The sequence below is a fragment of the Chiloscyllium punctatum genome, chromosome 10 (assembly GCF_047496795.1).
Source record: "Chiloscyllium punctatum isolate Juve2018m chromosome 10, sChiPun1.3, whole genome shotgun sequence".
NCBI lineage: Eukaryota > Metazoa > Chordata > Chondrichthyes > Orectolobiformes > Hemiscylliidae > Chiloscyllium > Chiloscyllium punctatum.
Genome location: NC_092748.1, coordinates 113,410,620 through 113,427,830, shown reverse-complemented (window position 1 = coordinate 113,427,830; position 17,211 = coordinate 113,410,620). Strand labels below are relative to the sequence as shown.

The window sequence follows — 17,211 nt, the reverse complement described above, 5'->3', positions numbered from 1 at the left end:
CGCGGGAGGATCAAGGGGGTGAGGGGGGTCGAGGGGGTGAGGGGGTCGAGGGAGGGCGTGAGGGGTGGTTGAGGGAATGGGTCGAGGGAGGGCGGGGGCGAGGGGGGTCAAGGGAGGGGGCGAGGGTGGTAGAGGGAGGGAGGGGGCGAGGGGTAGTCAAAGGAGGGAGGCGGCGAGGGGGGTTGATGGAGGGAGGGGGCGAGGGGTGTCGAGGAGCGGCTCGAGGGAGGGAGGGAGTGTGAGGGAGGGAGGGGGTAGGGGAGAGAGGAGGCGAGGGGGAAATCGAGGGAGGGAGGGGGCGAGGGGGGATCGTGGGAGGGAGGGGGTGAGTGGGGGTCGAGGGAGGGGATCGAGGGAGGGGGGCGTGGAGGGGGTCGAGGGAGGGAGGGCGTGGGGAGGGGATCGGGGAGGGAGGGGGTGAGGGGGTCGAGGGAGGGAGGGGGTGAGGGGGTTCGAGGGATGGAGAGGGTGAGCGGGAGCCGAGGGAGGTGGTTGAGGGAGGTGGTTGAGGGAGGGAGGGGGTGAGGGGGGTTGAGGAAGGGGGTTGTGGGGGGGTCGAGGGAGGGGGTTGAGGAGGGAGTAGGTGAAGGGGAGGTCGAGGGAGGGGGTCGTGGGAGGGAGCGGGTGAGGGGGGTCAAGGGAAGGGGCGGGTCAAGGGAGGTTGAGGGAGGGGGGGGGCGAGGGGGTTCAAGGGAGGCAGGGTGCGAGGGGGGGGTCGAGGGAGGGAGGGGGCGAGGGGGGTCGAGGGAGGGAGGGGGGAGGGGGATCGAGGGAGGGGACGAGGAGGGGTCGAAGGAGGGGGTCGAGGAGGGGGTCGAGGGAGGGAGGGGGCGAGGGGGGGGCGAGGAGGGGTCGAAGGAGGGTGTCGAGGGAGGGGGTCGAGGGACGGAGGGGGGGCGAGGGGGGTTGAGGATGTCGGTCTAGGGAGGGAGGGGGCGAGAGGGGGTCGTGGGAGGGAGCGGGCGGGGGGGGTTCGAAGGAGGGGGTCGAGGGAGGGAGGGATCGAGGGGGGTCGAGGGAGGGGTTGAGGGAGGGGAAGGAGGGAGGGGGTCGAGGGAGGGACGGGGCGAGGGGGGTCGAGGGAGGGATCGCGGGAGGTGGTCGAGAGAGGGGGTCGAGGGAGGTGGTCGAGGGAGGGATGGGTGATGGGGGGTTGAGGGTGTCGGTCTAGGGAGGGAGTGGGCGAGAAGAGGTCTTGGGAGGGATGGGGCGAGGGGGGGTCTAGGGAGGAAGGGGGCAGGGGGGGTCGAGGGAGGGAGCGGGCAAGGGGGGGTTCAAGGGAGGGGGTCGAGGGGTTGAGGGGGTGTCGAGGGAGGGGGTCGAGGGGGTGAGGGGGGTGTAGAGGGAGGGGGTCGAGGGGTTGAGGGGGTGTCGAGGGAGGGGGTCGAGGGGGTAAGGGGTTGAGAGGGGTCGAGGGAGGGGGTCGAGGGGGTGAGAGGGGGGGTCGAGGGAGGGGTTCGGGAGGTCGAGGGAGGTGAGGAGGGGTTCGAGGGATGGGGTCGAGGGGGTGAGGGAGGTCGAGGGAGGGGTGAGGGGGGTCGTTGGGGGGGTCGAGGGAGGGGGTCGAGGGGGTGAGGGTGGGACGAGGGAGGGGGTCGAGGGGGTGAGGGTGGGTCGAGGGAGGGTGTCGAGGGGGTGAGAGGGGGTCGGGGGGGTGAGGGTGGGTCGAGGGAGGGGGTCGAGGGCGGGAGGGAGGGGGCGAGGGGGGGGACGAGGGAGGGAGGGTGTGACGCGGGGTCGAGGTAGTGGGTCAAGTGTGTGAGGGGGCAAGGGGGCTCGATGGAGGGAGGGGGCGAGGGAGGGAGGGAGTGGGTGAGTGGTGTTCGAGGGAGGGAGGGGGGTTTGAGGGAGGCGGTCGAGGGAGTGAGGGGGCGAGGGGGGGTCGAGGGAGTGGGTCGAGTGAGGGAGGGGGCGAGGGGGTGTTGAGAGAGGGGCCGAGGGGGGGGCCAAGGGAGGGAGGGAGGGGGCGAGGGGGGGCCGAGGGAGGGAGGGTCCGAGGGAGTTGAAGGGGCGAGGGAGGGAGGGAGCGAGGGAGGGGAGGGAGTGGGCGAGAGGGTGTGATGGAAGGGAGGGGGTCGAGGGAGGGGTTGGAGGGAGGGAGGGGGCGAGGGGGGTGCCGAGGGAGGGAGCAGTCGAGGGAAGGAGGGAGGGAGGGGTCGAGGGAGGGAGGGGGCCGAGGGAGGGAGAGGGCGAGGGGGGGTCGAGGGAGGGAGTGGCCGAGCAAGTGAGGGGGTGAGGGTGGGTCGAGGGAGGGGCCGAGTGGGGGTTGAGGGAGGGAAGGAGGGGGTGAGGGGGATTCGAGGGAGGGGCCGAGGGGGGGTTGAGGGAGGGAAGGAGGGGGCGAGGGGGGACAGAGGGAGGGAGGGGTCGAGGGACGGAGGGGGCCGAGGGAGGGAGAGGGCGAGGGGGGGTCGAGGGAGGGAGGGGCCGACTAAGTGAGGGGGCGAGGGTGGGTCGAGGGAGGAAGGGGCCAAGGGGGGGTTGAGGGAGGGAAGGAGGGGGCGAGGGGGGTTCGAGTGAGGGAGGGAGGGGCTGGGGGTGGTTGAGGGAGGGAAGGAGGGGGCGGGGGGGTCGAGGGAGGGAGGGGGCAAGGGGGGATTGAGGAAAGGGGGGGTTGAGGGAGGGAGGGGGCGATGGTGGATCGAGGAAAGGAGGGGGTCAAGGGAGGGAGGGGGCGAGGGGGGGGCCGAGGGAGGGAGGGGGCGAGGGGTGGGTCGAGGGAGGAAGGGGCTGAGAGAGTGAGGGGGCGAGGGGAGGTCGATGGAGGGAGGGGGCGAGGGGGGGACGAGGGAGGGGGTCGAGGGAGCGAGGGGGTGAGGGGGGCGGTCGAGGGAGGGGGTCAAGGGAGGGAGGTGGTGAGGGGGGATCGAGGGAGGGCATGAGGGTGGGTCGAGAGAGGGGGTCGAGGGAGGTCTGTGGTGAGGAGGGGTCGAGGGAGGGAGGAGGTGAGGGGGCATCGAAGGAGGGAGGGCGTTCGTGAGAGGGGCAGGCAGATTGGCTGCTTCCTATATGGGAACAATTCTAGAATTCTTTGTTTCTCAGCCTGGCTTTGTCCATTCAATTTCTCTCCATTTTTCTATATTTTGTTTTTTTTTTGTTCTTCCCTTTATTCCTTATTCATTTGAACTATGAATTCTCACATTACTTTGTGAAAGAACTTAAACATATCTACTTATGGTAATATTTACAAGAAGGTATCTTGCAGAATTATTTTCAGTCACAATCTGTAACCTCATGAACAAGCACACTCCTCACTTTGCTATTACCATCAAAGCTGGGAGATTAACCTTGGCTCATTGGAGAGAGCTGGAAACTCTGAAAAACTGAAAACAAGGCAAACCTAAAAAATCAGATGCCAACATAGTGAGGCTACAATGTGGGGCAGAGGCATATGAAACAGCAGAGGCGGCACACTATTGGGACAGAGTGCAGCAACTTGTTAACATCCACTCATAACATCGGAGCCGGTGAGATCTTCGAGATTGCAGCTCAGCATCGGTTTGCAATCGAATGTTGATCTAGCTGAGATACACAACTGCTTGTGAACAGCTTAAGCTCACAGTGAAGCAAAATACTGCCAAGTTTATGTCTTCTGAAGAACAGGAGTTCCAATAATACAGTGCTGTTTCAGTACTGCACTTGAACGTCAACCTGATTTGTAACTCTGACTCTGATGTGGAGCTTGAGTCTCTGGAATCTGGAAATGAGAATCCCAGCAACTAAGCCAGTCTTCTGAAGAAGTCTCAAATTGAACCTGAAATATTTAATTTTGTTTCTCTCTTCAGAGATACTGCCAGATCTGCTGAGTTTCTCCAGCATTCTCTGTTTGTTTCAGATTTCCAGCATTTGCAGTATTTTGCTTTTATTCTTCTTCAGTTCTTTGCCTGAACAATGTTCCTTGTCAATTATTTACTAGAGCCGAAAAGGGTGGCGCTGGAAAAGCCCAGCTGGTCAGGCAGCATCCGAGGGACTAGGACAGTCGACATTTCGGATGGAAGCTCTTCATCAGGAATTTGCTAAACTACAGTAAAGAACTGAGAGAATTTTTTTTTACAATGGGTAGGGCATGTGGAGGCAGAGATGAGCCTTCCATGTGGAATAGGCTTTGAATCCCATGTTGGAATTAATCTGATACCTCCTTCTTCTTAGGTAGTCCCTCAAGACTGAGGATGACGTCTTTCCAGAATTGAGTCCTGAGGAGGCTGAATAATCCCATCCAGGAACTGCATGCCCTGCCACGGGTGAGGCAGGTGGTATTGAGGAAGTGGATGAATTGGACACTTGAGTTCTCAAGCACTCTTTCCACTTAGTCTCCATGTGGACCTGTTGGAGACGATCACAATGGCTGGCACCTTTTGTGGATGCTTCTCTAGATTGGGTGGTCTTGGGGATGGCTGAGAATGTTCAGTTTTTTTCAGGGAGGCATTGAAGATATCCTTGAAACCTTTCCTTGTAACCACTTACTGCAATAGATCTTTAGAATAGAGAGCTTGCAGTGGAAGTCTTGTATCAGGCACGTGACAATATGGTTCTGCCTGTGATGCTCCAGGGAAAATAGCCCCAACCTATTCAGCCTCTCCCGGTACTCAAACCTGGCAACATCCTTATAAATCTTTTCTAAACCTTTTCAAGTTTCACAACATCCTTCCTATAGCAGGGAGACCAGAATTGCATGCAGAATTCCATAAGTGGCCTAACCAATGTCCTGTACAGCTGCAGCATGACCTCCCAACTCCTCTCCTCAATGCACTTATACTAGGGGAGCCAATTTGTTTAAACAGAGCTTGATGAATCTGCTAAGCTTACCTTTAGTGTGACTTCAATCAACACATTGCACAAGACACTTCAAATCACAGCAATAATATCCATTGATTAGTTTGCAAGAACCCAGAGGTAAAGTGAGGAGAAATCTCCTCCCTACCTAATGGTAAAATTCAGAAAACATTGGTCCAAAATCACCTGCTCCTTGCTGCACTCTCCTTGTAATACATCTCAAATTAATAACATATTGTGCAGTAAAATGTAATTTCCAGAAATAAGTCTGTATAACCCAGACTTTGCTGGAGTGCACTATTTTACGTGCTTTTTTTAAAGTAGTTATTTTTCCTCATCTTTCAGGTGAAATCAGTGAGGCAACTGGATAAATGAGAGGGCTGATAATATGCCTCCTTAGATTTAGGGATCGACAAATAGCAATGGTACAGGAAACAGGATAAATTGGACTAAATTTAAATAAGAAAAGGTAAATCATCATCATCATCATCACATGTACCCCACCTGTAGGCAGGTCCTTTGTTGGATGTGTCCTGATATTTGACCTGAGCTGTTTTCTTGGCAATTTTTGTCAATGGTGGTTTGCCATTACCATCCACTGTCAAGTCCCAAAGTCTTCCATATTTGGAATGAAAATCAAATTTGTGCTGTTGGCTTTACTCTGAGCCAAGCACTATCCGTCTCAGCTAACCCAACCTCCTTTGGACAGGTGAATAAAAAGAGAAATGTTGAATTAAACGAGAGGGGGAAAAAGCCTTAAGGATGTATTTTAAAAGACATAAAGCCAAGGAACAATTTTCTACTCATTGGAGTGAGACTTCACAGCTTCAATTGTTCCTTTTCTGAGTCAGGGGTATTGGCTCGATTGCGATGCAGTGTGACACCAACAGCATAGGTTCATTTCCAGCATTAGCTGAGGTTACTATGCAGGACTTTCCTCCTCAGCCTCTTTCCTTAACTAAGGCATAGTTTACATGCTGGTTAAACCACTACCATTGGGTCTCTCTAATGAGAGAGCAACCTCATGGTCTGGTAAGACTCAGGTGACATTATCACTGTAGGAACTTAAATCTTGTGATTGATAAAAAGGGATCCTTAATGCCACTAAGAACTACCCCTAACTCTCTGTGGTGAATTTAATTCACTTTAGCAGCACAAATGCAGCACTTTCTTGAAACTTGTGGAGAGAGTGAGGGTGAGCTACTTTTTTAACAAAGCTAACCACAGAGAAGTGCAAATTGTCCAGCAATGTGCAGTATTCTAATACTCAAAGATAATCTCTTTCTCACCATGTTACTGAGTGATTCACACAGTAACAATGGTGAGAACCATCTAATTTGCCATTGCTTTTGTAGCAAATTCTGTGTTGTTCCTACTGCAATTTACCGTTCTCCACCTTTCAAATGCAGGCTATGTTATACCGTCCTAATAAGCTGCAATATCTCGTCATAAGAGGCACAAACCTTTATAGTTGCAGCCAGCAGAAGGATACAATTCCTAACAGTCTCTTGTCACTCGGGCTGTTTAGCATGCTGACAGCACTTAACTGTAGGAGAAACTGAATGTTAGCTGAACTAAAGTTAGTCGTGCATAATGCTTATGTGACACTCTTCATCCATTAGCTCAAATTGCTCCTACCACCATCACTACCCCCAGTGACAGATCTGTAAAGGCCAACCCTGTTACACAGTTCCAGTCTCTACAGGTGCAATCTAAGATTGGAAGGACAGAGTCTGTTATTCCGTTGCCAGGTACTTTAAATGTAAACAGTTAGAATATTTTGCATTTTTATTGTGCTTTTATGACACATATTTGGTGCACAGTACCCCTTGTAGAAAACTGTCACAGAGGGTCACTTGTGATGTCATTATTTTGTGGACAAATATCCCTGTAAATACTGAGTGAAGTTGTCATAAACCTTTCGTTTATATCAGAACTCTAAATGCCAAGTTAACTCCCCAACAATATTTATACCTGCTATTTAATCAATGGGAGAAAGTCATTAGCATAATATGAACAGATTGCAATGTTTTAACCTAATCAGAATTATTGGTTTTGCATTTACCATATGTAGCAATTCCACTTAAGTAAATGGGGAATATGGTAAGAGTTGTGAGATTGTAATAAATTCTGGACCTGATGCTCAGTACTATATTATTCCATCAGTCTGGTAATAGGAGAGTGCCTTACTTGCCGAGCAATTTTAAAGGACAACAGCACCTCAAATATAATTGCAGTTAACTGAAAGGTCATTTAATATTATACCTTTTTTTATTTTGCTCGTTCATTTTGATTGCCAGGTTTTGTAGTGCCTTTCTTTCTTGTCTAGCATCTGGTGGAACCCTGAAACAGTTCACTCCCGAAAAACAATTGAAACTCAGCCCATTCAAAGTTCCAAGACCAGCTTTTATCATTTTCTTTTTGTTACTGAAGGTATCAAAGAGATGTGGAACTGGGAAGGTGAATGAAGTTGAACATAGGGGGCAATCTATTAGAGGTGTTTAAACTGATTTAAAAAGTTAGCATGGGAATGTTCCCTTTCATTTTCCCAGATAAACTACTTCCTCTCATGGGGAGCCCAGAACAAGGGCGTAACCTCAAATTGGAGCGAAGTGCAGAAGTTCTTCTCCATGCAAAGCATGATAGAAATCTGGAATGCTGTCCACAAAAATAAACTATTAAGACTAAGTATCAAAGTTAAATTTCAAAACTGAATTCAGTAGATTTTTGCTAGGTAAGGAAACTAAGGAGAGCAGACAGAATTAAGGGACAGATTAGTCCTGATCTAATTGAATGGCATGCCCTCGTTTCTATTTTCTGATGTTACTGCACCCCATTAAGTTTGTCTACTAGTAAATGACATCTCATAATAGCAGTTTAATCCTTAAATGCTGATGGTAATGCTAATAAGCAAAAGGGGTTGTAGGGTCTTCTCCATTTGTTAGTGCAAAAAGGCTTTGTCTGTCATCACAGTGTGGATTGTTACACAGTATAGTGTATGACAATATGAAAAATAGCTTGCATTTACAATATGTTTTAAAGTCATGAAGCATCTCGAGCTACTTCACAGCAACGTAATCAGAAATGTTGACGTTGAACCACATAAGGCGACATTAAGATAGAAATTGAGAGTGCTGGAGAGGTTTAGCAGGTCTGGAAGTATCTATGGGAAGAGGCGCAGTTAGTACTTTGAGTCCAATATGGCTTGTCTTTGGAACTGAAGGGAGGTGGAAATGTTTTATACTGTTAGAAAAAGGAAAGAATCTAGTAAAATGAAAGACGATATAAAGGAGAGGTTAAAGGATGGTGGAGTTTGGAGATTAAAGGTGTATAGAATAAAATATAAGGTTATGGCAGTGATTGTAGAGAAGAAACAAAGCATTGTTTCAGAGTGAATGTTAATATCATAATAAAGATTATTATATAACCAATAAGGATAGAAAAATTGTCTAGCAAATTAGGGTTTTAAGTGAGAGAGGGAGAGACAGAAAGATTTAGGCAAGAGTTCCCAGAGCTTTGGACCTGAACATCTGAAGGTACAGTTATCAATGGTAGGGTAATGAATATTAGGGATGTGCAAGATGCCAGAATTAAGGAAGCTCAGAGACCTTGGGAGGAATTATACAGATAGACAGGGGTGAGACCAAGGAAGGATTTGAATTTGAAGATGAGAGTTTTCAAATCAAGGCATTGCCAGAACAGATGCCAATGGAGATCATTGAGCGCAAGGATGGGCGTGGGTTAGAGCATCGCTAGTACAAGTTTGAAGGAGCTCAGGTTTATGGAGGTTGGAAAGTGGGTAGTCAACCAAGAAAGTGTTGGAATATGCAAATTAAATAACTTATTGCCCACCTTTGGTTTATCTATACTGACCTTGTTGATGACATGGTTGTTGGGTAGGAGGTAAGGAATGTTCTGTCTTTGGTGGGAAGGAGGTCAGAGAGTTAATCCTACAGATCATCTCTTATCCTTCTTGTAATCAGGAATAACACTGAGTGAGGAGGCATAGCAACCTTCCATGTTCACCTCAGTAGAGGTCTATGAATGGAGTGAAGGAGAAAATTAGACCAAAACAGCAAAAGGGGAGTATTGTTCTCATATTTCTTATCTTGGCTGCTGTAGAGTAATTGGTGGAAATTGATTGGAATGATTAGTCAACAACCACCAGAAGAAGGCTTTCCAACACCTTCACAGAACAAGAAACAACTTGAGAGGCCAATCAAGAAGGTAAAAACATATGGGATCAAGATAATTTAGCAAGTTGGATCCAAATTTGGCTTAGTCGTAGAAGGCAGAAGGTGGTGGTGGTGGAAGGCTGCTTGTGTGACTGGAGACTGGTGTCCAGGAGCGTATCACACGGATCAGTTCCAGTTCCCTTATTGTTCAGACTTTTGAATTAATCATAAAGGGGGAATTGGAATGGGGGTGGGGGGGGGGGGGGTGGGGAGGGCAGATGGAGGTATGTGGGGGGAGGTGGAAATGAGATATTTAGTAAGTTTGCAATATTATGAAGACTGAATCATAGAGGTCTTTAGCACAGAAAAAGACTCTATGTTTTTGAACGGTGCAGTCTAAATGGGTCAATCACCAACTATTCTAATCCTATTTTCCTGTATTTGGCTCATAGCTTTGTATGCCTTGGCAGCACAAGGGCCCACCTCAATACTTTTTAAATGTTGTGAGGGTTTCTTTCTCTACCACCCTTACAGGCAGTCAGTTTCAGATTCCCACCAGACTCTGGGTGAAAAAGGTTTCCCCCTCATCCCTTCCAAACCTTAAATCTCTGCCCCTGATCATTGAACTTCCGTCAAGGGAAAAAATATTCTTCTTGACAACCCTGTGCCCTTCATAATTTTGTACATGTCAATCATGTCTCCCTGCTCCACCCACCCCACCCCACCCCACCCCACCCCATTTAGTCTCCTTTGCTCCAAGGAGAATAACTCCAGTGTATCTAAGCTCTCTGCAGCCCAGATAACACCCTGGTAAATAAATATCCTCTGCACCCTCTCCAGTGCTCTCATGTCCCTTCAATAATGTGGATACCCGAACTACACACTATGCCCTGATTATGGCCAAACCGACAGTTTTTACAGTTCTAATATAAACTGCCTGCTCTAAACAGTTGGCCCTAACTGGTAAAGGTTGATAAACAGTGAAGGAGAGGGTCTTATATTACAGGATATAGACGGATTGGTCAGGTAGGCAGAAGTATCAAGTCAAGTCGGTACTCAATGAATGGCAGAATACTAGGAAGCTCAGAGGAGCAGAGGGATTTTGGGATGATCACAGATCACTGAAGGCAGCAGAGCAGGTTAACAGGGTGATTAAAAAGACATATGGGAAGCTTGCCTTTATTGGTCGTGGCATAGATTATAAGGGTAGGGAGTTATGTGGAAGCTGTACAGGATTTTGGTTAGACCACAACTGGACTACCATCGTACTGTACTGGAGCTGCAGTTCTGGTCCACCACACCATAGGAAAGATATTATTGTACTTGAGGGGGTGCAATTGAGATCCACAAAAATGTTGCCTGGGATGAAGCAACTTAGCTATGAAGAGAGGCTGGATAAGCTCGGGTGCTTTCTTTGGAGCAGAGAAGGCTAAGAGGGGACCTAATTGAAATGTATGAGATTTTGAAGGTGGATAGGAAACAGCCGTTCTCTATAGTTGAAGGATCAGTAACAAAAGTTTTAAGGTGAAAGCATAAGGTTTCAAGTGGAGTTAAGGAAATCTTTTTCCACCCAGAGAAAAGTGGGAATCTGGAATGCACTGTTTAAGAGGATAGTTGAGTGGGACACCTTTAAAATGTACTTGGATGAGCATTCAAAATATCATAACATTCAAGGCTATGGGCCAAGTGTTGGAAAGTGGGACTATTGTAGACTTAGATTAGCTTTTGTTGGTGCAGACTTGATAGGCCAAAGATCCTCTTTACTGTGTTACTCTATAAGTATGAACTGACAATAAACATCCCTTCTGGGTTTCATCTCAAAGAATTAAAGTGTACAGAAAGAGTCCATTCAGTGGAATGCTTTGAAAGAGCTATTCAATTACTTTTGCTTCCTTTAGGAACCTTTTCCTTTTCAAATGTTTATTTTAAACCCCTTTGAAAGTTACCACTGTATCTGCTTGCTCCACCCATTCAGTCAGGGCCTTCCAGATCATCACTTATTGAATAAAGAAGATCTGCTCCTTATTTATCCTCTGACTATTTTTGCTGATTATCTGAAAATATTAAATCAATTGAGAAAATAATTGACCCCTAAAGAACAAGCACAAATTGCAGGTGCCTTGTGTCTGAACTGGAGAGAGCTAGGGAGCTAAATTAGAATTATTAAGGGACATCAAGTTACGGAGGGCATACGGGGGGAGTGGGAGTTATTTTTTATTCATTCACAAGTGTTGCTGGCTAGATCAGCATTTATTGCCCATCTCTAATTGCCCCAGAGAGCAGTTAAGAGTCAACCACATTGCTGTGTGTCTGGAGTCACATGTAGGCCAAACCCAGGTAAGGATGATAGTTGGGAGATAGTGAGGATGCAGAAGAGTCAAAGTAGATAGAGTATCTGGGAAAGCACAATGTCAGGTAGCATCAGAGAAGTAGGAGAGTCGATGTTTCAGGGCACACTGTTCTTCAGAATTGGGAAGGGGAAAGGGGACTGAGAAATAAATAGGAGGAAGGTGTTTGGGGCTGGAGGAAAGTAAGTAGGAGGTGATTGTGATAGGTTGGTGGGGAGGAAGATTGGCAGGTAGACCAGGTAAAGAGAGCAGATCTGAGTTGGAGGGTTGGATCTGGGATGGGGTGGAGGATGGGGAGATTTGAAAACTGGTGAATTCAATGCTGAGGCCATATGATTGTATGCTCCTGAGGCAGAAGATGAGGTGTTCCTGGTCCAGTGTCCGGGTGGCCTTGTATAGGCAGTGGAGGAGGCCCAGAATGGACATGTCATCAGATGAGTTGAAATGGATGGTCACAGGAAGGTGGGTTGGTTGGTGCGTACGGACCAGAGATGTTCCCTTGAACAATTTTGAGAGTTTGGGCTCGGTCTCTCCGATCTAGAGGAGACCACACTGAAAGTAAATGTGGTTCGAGGGTATGCAAGTAAATCTCTGTTGGATTTGGAATGATCCTTTGGGGCCTTGATTGGAGATGAGAGGGGGGTGTGGGCCCCCAGCCCTAAACCCCTTCCCCCTATTTTATTTCTCAGTCCCTTTTCTCCTCCCCAATTCTGAAGAAGGGTGTGTCCTGAAACATCGACTCTCTTACTCCTCAGATGCTGCCTGTCGTTCCGTGCTTTTCCAGCGCCATACTCAACCAATCTGGCTCTTCAGCATCTGCAGTCCTCACTATCTCTCAACCACCATCCTTACCTGGTTTTGCATCTCTTGCAGCAGCATGGGAGGGTATCAGGTGTGGCGAGGGGATTGGTGGAGAGTGTGAAGCTAATAAGGGAATTGTGGTGGGAAAGATCCCTATGGAAGAAGGAAAGAGGTGCAGACAAAAATATACTTTCGGTGGTGGGGTCTGACTGTCAGCAAAAATAGCGGAAGATGGATGCACTGGATTTGGAGATTGGTGGGGTGGAATGTGAGGACCAGTGAATACTAATCTTGTTGTGGTTGCAGGGGATGGGATTCGAGGGCAGAGGTGCGGAAAATGGAGGAGATGCGATTAAGGGCATTGTTGATCACAGGGGAAGGGGAATTATGGTCCTTGAAGGAGGAGGACATCTGGAATGTCCTGAGGTGGAATTGCTCATCCTGGGAGCATATAGCATTTTCTTTCCCTAAAGGACATTAGTGAACCAGGTGGGGTTGTCCAACAATGGATTTGTGGTCATCGTTAAGCTCTTCAACTGATGAATTCAAATTCCACCTGCCATTCGAACCCGGGTCCCCAGAACATTATTTGGGTCTCTGGATTAACACTCAGTGATAATACCACTAGGCCATTGCCGCTCCTTATAATTTGAGTAGAATGAAGACTGAAGGACTTAACAGCCTTTAATGCAACTGGGCTAAAATCCAAGAGGAACAAAGTGAGCCTTCTAACCACCTCATCTTGGCAGTTGTCTGTCTCCATTGGCAGCCTCTGAATTGCCAACTAATCCGTTGGAAGATCCTGAACACTGACTAATTTGCTGAAATAAAAATTGCATTTAAAAGGTGCAATTCACTAATACATTATGTCCCAACTTTATTCATAATATACAGAGTATTTTTGATGTAGTTACTGGTACCTGTTTTTCTGCCTCTGAAGCTCCTGTACACTCGGGTAACTTTAGTCCCACTTGATTCTGTTACAATATGTGTTTCCAACACAGGCTGCTGTCCAAGATGGCTGTCGATATTGCACGTGGTGTTCAGTTAGTGACAATGTTCTCTAGTGACAGGATTCTTAGGTGTGCCAGTATTTCTGTATGTATACACAGCTGGCATTTCACCTGACACCCTGAATATGAATAAGCTTATGCTGTCAGCTTTTGTTGTTGAGCAGAGCGTACATTTCACTACAGTGTTGTGTTAAGCGGCAGAATGACTGTGGTGTCGAGAAACAATACATTGAGCCTGGTGTGCTGTTTTGAAAGAGTAGCTTTGACTGATCTGAACTGTTAATTGTACATTGTAACATGTAGTCAAGAAAAATCTCAACCATAGTTTGCCTCCACCTTCACCTCTATAGTGTCTGCCTTAATCACTTTCTTTCACTGCCTTTCTCTGCATTTGTTTTTAAACCTTTGTCAGGGAGATAATTCCAGTCTGATCAAAGATTTCAATTCTCATTCATTCTGGCAAAGCAGCAATGTGTTTTTATGGGAGGTGCTGGCATTCGTTCATCTGGTGTGATGTTCGTGACCTTGAGGAGATAACATGATGTTTGAGAACATTCACACACCTTTGCATTTTGATGCTGGTGGTCAACCTATTACTGATGAGTTGGCTCACACGTCTGGAGCAAATCCTTGCAAATGAGACTGTTTGCACCCTTCATTCCATTCCTATCAATGGAGGAATATTGTGTGAACCTATATGGGCTGCATCATCTCCATGACACTTGGTAGCTTGGTCATGACATACCACTTTAAATCTACTTATGGTGGCTTTGTATGTAAGTGCAGCAGTTCATTGCAGCAAGAAAGTACTCCGGTAAGTTGGCAGATTTGGGGTGATTGAAATAAAGACATAATGTTGAATTTCTCAGAATAATTTAAAGCTCAAACATAACCCATTCAGCTCATTGAGATTAGACTGGCTGACAGTGGAGCAATACAGTCAGTCCCATTCTTCATTCCTGTCACCCTGCAAGTTTTATTCTTTCAAGTGCTCATCCAATTTCCTTTAGGAATCATTGATTGTTCCTGCTTCAACCACTCTGAGAAGCACAGAGGTTCTAGATTATTGCCACTTGTGAAAAATGTTGTTCTTTACATTTACCTGCATAACTTCTTCAAAGCTTTTGTCTGTGCATAGAGTCAGATTTTACTTACTGACAAACTGTTTCTATTATTCTGGCAGTGTTCTAATATGTTGACCTCATCGTGTTCCTTGAAATCTGTCCCTTTTCAAGGCATAGGACTGAGAAAGTATAGTAAGGTAAGTTCATAATCACCCATGATGGACTTGGATGAGTTGTATATTGTTTATACTTTGAGATATTAACATATTATTTATCTTGCATATCAGAGCGTGCAAAAAAGATTTACAGGAATAATACTAGACTTGGAGGTTGAAACTCTCATAAAATGTTGAACATATCAGGCCCTTCTCCAGACAAAATGGAGCCTGGAAATTAGATTAGATTAGATTACTTACTGTGTGGAAACAGGCCCTTCGGCCCAACAAGTCCACACCGCCCCGCCGAAGCGTACCCCACCCATACCCCTACATCTACCTCTACCCCTACCTAACATTACAGGCAATTTAGCTTAGCCAATTCACCTGACCGGCACATTTTTTTGGAGTGTGGGAGGAAACCGGAGCACCCGGAGGAAACCCACGCAGACACGGGGAGAACGTGCAAACTCCACACAGTCAGTCGCCTGAGGCGGGAATTGAACCCGGGTCTCCGGCGCTGTGAGGCAGCAGTGCTAACCACTGTGCCACCGTGCCGCCCACAATGATCTTATAAAGGTCTCAAATATTAGCATGGATTTAATAACATGCATTCATATGTATTACTGCATTTCATGTGTTGTTATGAGTCAAATTCTCATAGTATCAGGAGGAAGCTCATCTGCTGTGACATTCATGACTTTGAGGAGATGTTTGGGAATGTTGATCACCCATCTGCGTTTGATGCTGGCAGTCAGCCTATTGCTGAATGAGTTGGCTCACGCATCTGGAGCAAATCCTTGCAAATGAGACACTTTGCACCCTTCATTCCATTCCTATCAAGGGAGGAATATTGTATGATCCTATCACTTTAGGATATGAAACAAACATTTTCACTCTTTTGGGCAGTTCTTGTCGTGTTAGATTATTGGGTACTGTGTCTGTGTTTTTGAAGCTGATGATTGTCAATCATTTGCTAGTTTCTAGCTTGACTTTTAGATATTTTTAAGCAACCTGTTTTTGTTTCTGATTTCCATCATCCATAGTTCTTTTTGTTTTTGTTTAGGAGAACTAGGGAGGTTTTAGTAACCATTTCTAGGGCTTAGGACCCATACAGCAGCAGGTAATCATAGACACATCAACTTAATGCCCCTATCAGGATATTTTGCTACCTGAACTCAGGTTATGTTAAATTGGATATAAGAGGGTTTGTTTTTCCCAGTGTGACCAGTTCAAGATCCATTCAATTACATAGTGTTTCAGTCAGGCTCTTTGTTTTGGTGGATTGATGCTCAGTTAATGTTGTTGTGGTATTGACGTGCTTTCTGCATCTTGTAGCTTCTTAACACTTTGCCTCTCATTCCTTTGCAGTGGAGTGTCCCCAGTCTAGCCAGCACTGAAATCTCAGGAAGGAAGAAGAGCAAAGGAATCAAATCAAACTTTTTTGGAATAGAGGTCTTAGACCATCTTGAATGGCTGAACTGGGAACCAGGGATAGAATCCACTAAACATATAATCTTAAAGAATGTACAGTTCAAAACTCAAAAACTCAAGTACAGGTGAGTTCTGGGCCAGTCTTGCAGGAGCTTTAATGCCTGTTATAAATCACTTTTACATCGCATCTCACCTTGAGGTTTTTGAGTCTTTTGACTTTTATTTTTTATGGGTCACATAGGTTTGCATCGTTGAGCTTTGAGGGTCACATCAGAAGTTTAAATTGATATTTTCATTCATTTGCATACATCTCCAGTCACTGATATAACAGATGTTATGATTTGGGATTGATACACTAAAGATTAAGCAGCTGAACAAGTTGTTTTTGTCTTTTAGTTTCTCCTGTCTTCTACTCTTCACCATTTTCCCCTTTTGATACTTGGGTCTGTACGTACAAAGAATGCATCAAGTTAGTGTGCAGGTACAAAAAGCATTAAGCAAGGCAAATGAGATGCTGGCCTTTACTGCGGGAGCATTGTAATATAGAACTAAGATGTTTTGTAACAACTGTACAGAGCTTTGCTGAGATGTCATCTGGAGTACTGTCTGCAGTTTAGTCTTTGTATTTAAGAAAGGGCATACTTGCACTTGTCATGATATAATGAAGTTCATTAGATTGGCCCCTCGTGTGGATGGTGTCCTGTGATGAGAGGTTAAGTAAATTGGGTTTATATTCTCTGAAGTTAGAAGAATGAGATCTTATTGAAACATTTAAGATTCTGAAAGAATTTGATTGGTTAAACTGTGAATTGTTTCCACTGGGTGTGGCACGGTGTCAGCATAAAGGACCAATATTTTAGAGATAATGAGATACTTGGCATATCTTGAACCCATAAAGTTGTGGATGCTCTATTTTTAGATTAGATTAGATTATCTGCAGTGTGAAAACAGGCCATTCGGCCCCAACAAATCCACACCAACCCTCCAAAGAATAGCCCATCCAGACTCATCTCCCTCTGACTAATGCACCTAACACTATGGGCAAATGTCACAGAAGCTTTGGAAAGGGTGCAGAGGAGATTTACTAGGATGTTGCCTGGTATGGAGGGAAGGTCTTACGAGGAAAGGCTGAGGGACTTGAGACTGTTTTCGTTAGAGAGAAAAAGGTTGAGAGATGACTTAATAGAGACATATAAGATAATCAGAGGGTTAGATAGGATGGACAGGGAGAGCCTTTTTCCAAGAATGGTGATGGCGAGCACGAGGGGGCATAGCTTTAAATTGAGGGGTGATAGATATAGGGCAGATGTCAGAGGTAGTTTCTTTATTCAGAGAGTAGTAAGGGTATGGAATGCTTTGCCTGCAACGGTAGTAGATTCACCAACTTTAAGTACATTTAAGTTGTCATTGGACAAACATATGGACGTACATGGAATAGTGTAGGTTAG

General features: G+C 46.9%; 1 protein-coding gene across 1 annotated transcript in view; it reads left to right on the top strand.

Annotated features, from left to right (window-relative positions):
* The window catches only part of cfap65 (cilia and flagella associated protein 65), a 171,051-nt gene that overhangs the window by 15,169 nt on the left and 138,671 nt on the right, over positions 1-17,211 (top strand). Inside the window, exons 2-3 of the mRNA XM_072579951.1 lie at positions 14,294-14,371; positions 15,701-15,888. Coding sequence (XP_072436052.1) covers positions 14,303-14,371; positions 15,701-15,888 — 257 coding nt within the window. The 5' untranslated portion in view covers positions 14,294-14,302. The remainder of the gene's footprint in view (positions 1-14,293; positions 14,372-15,700; positions 15,889-17,211) is intronic.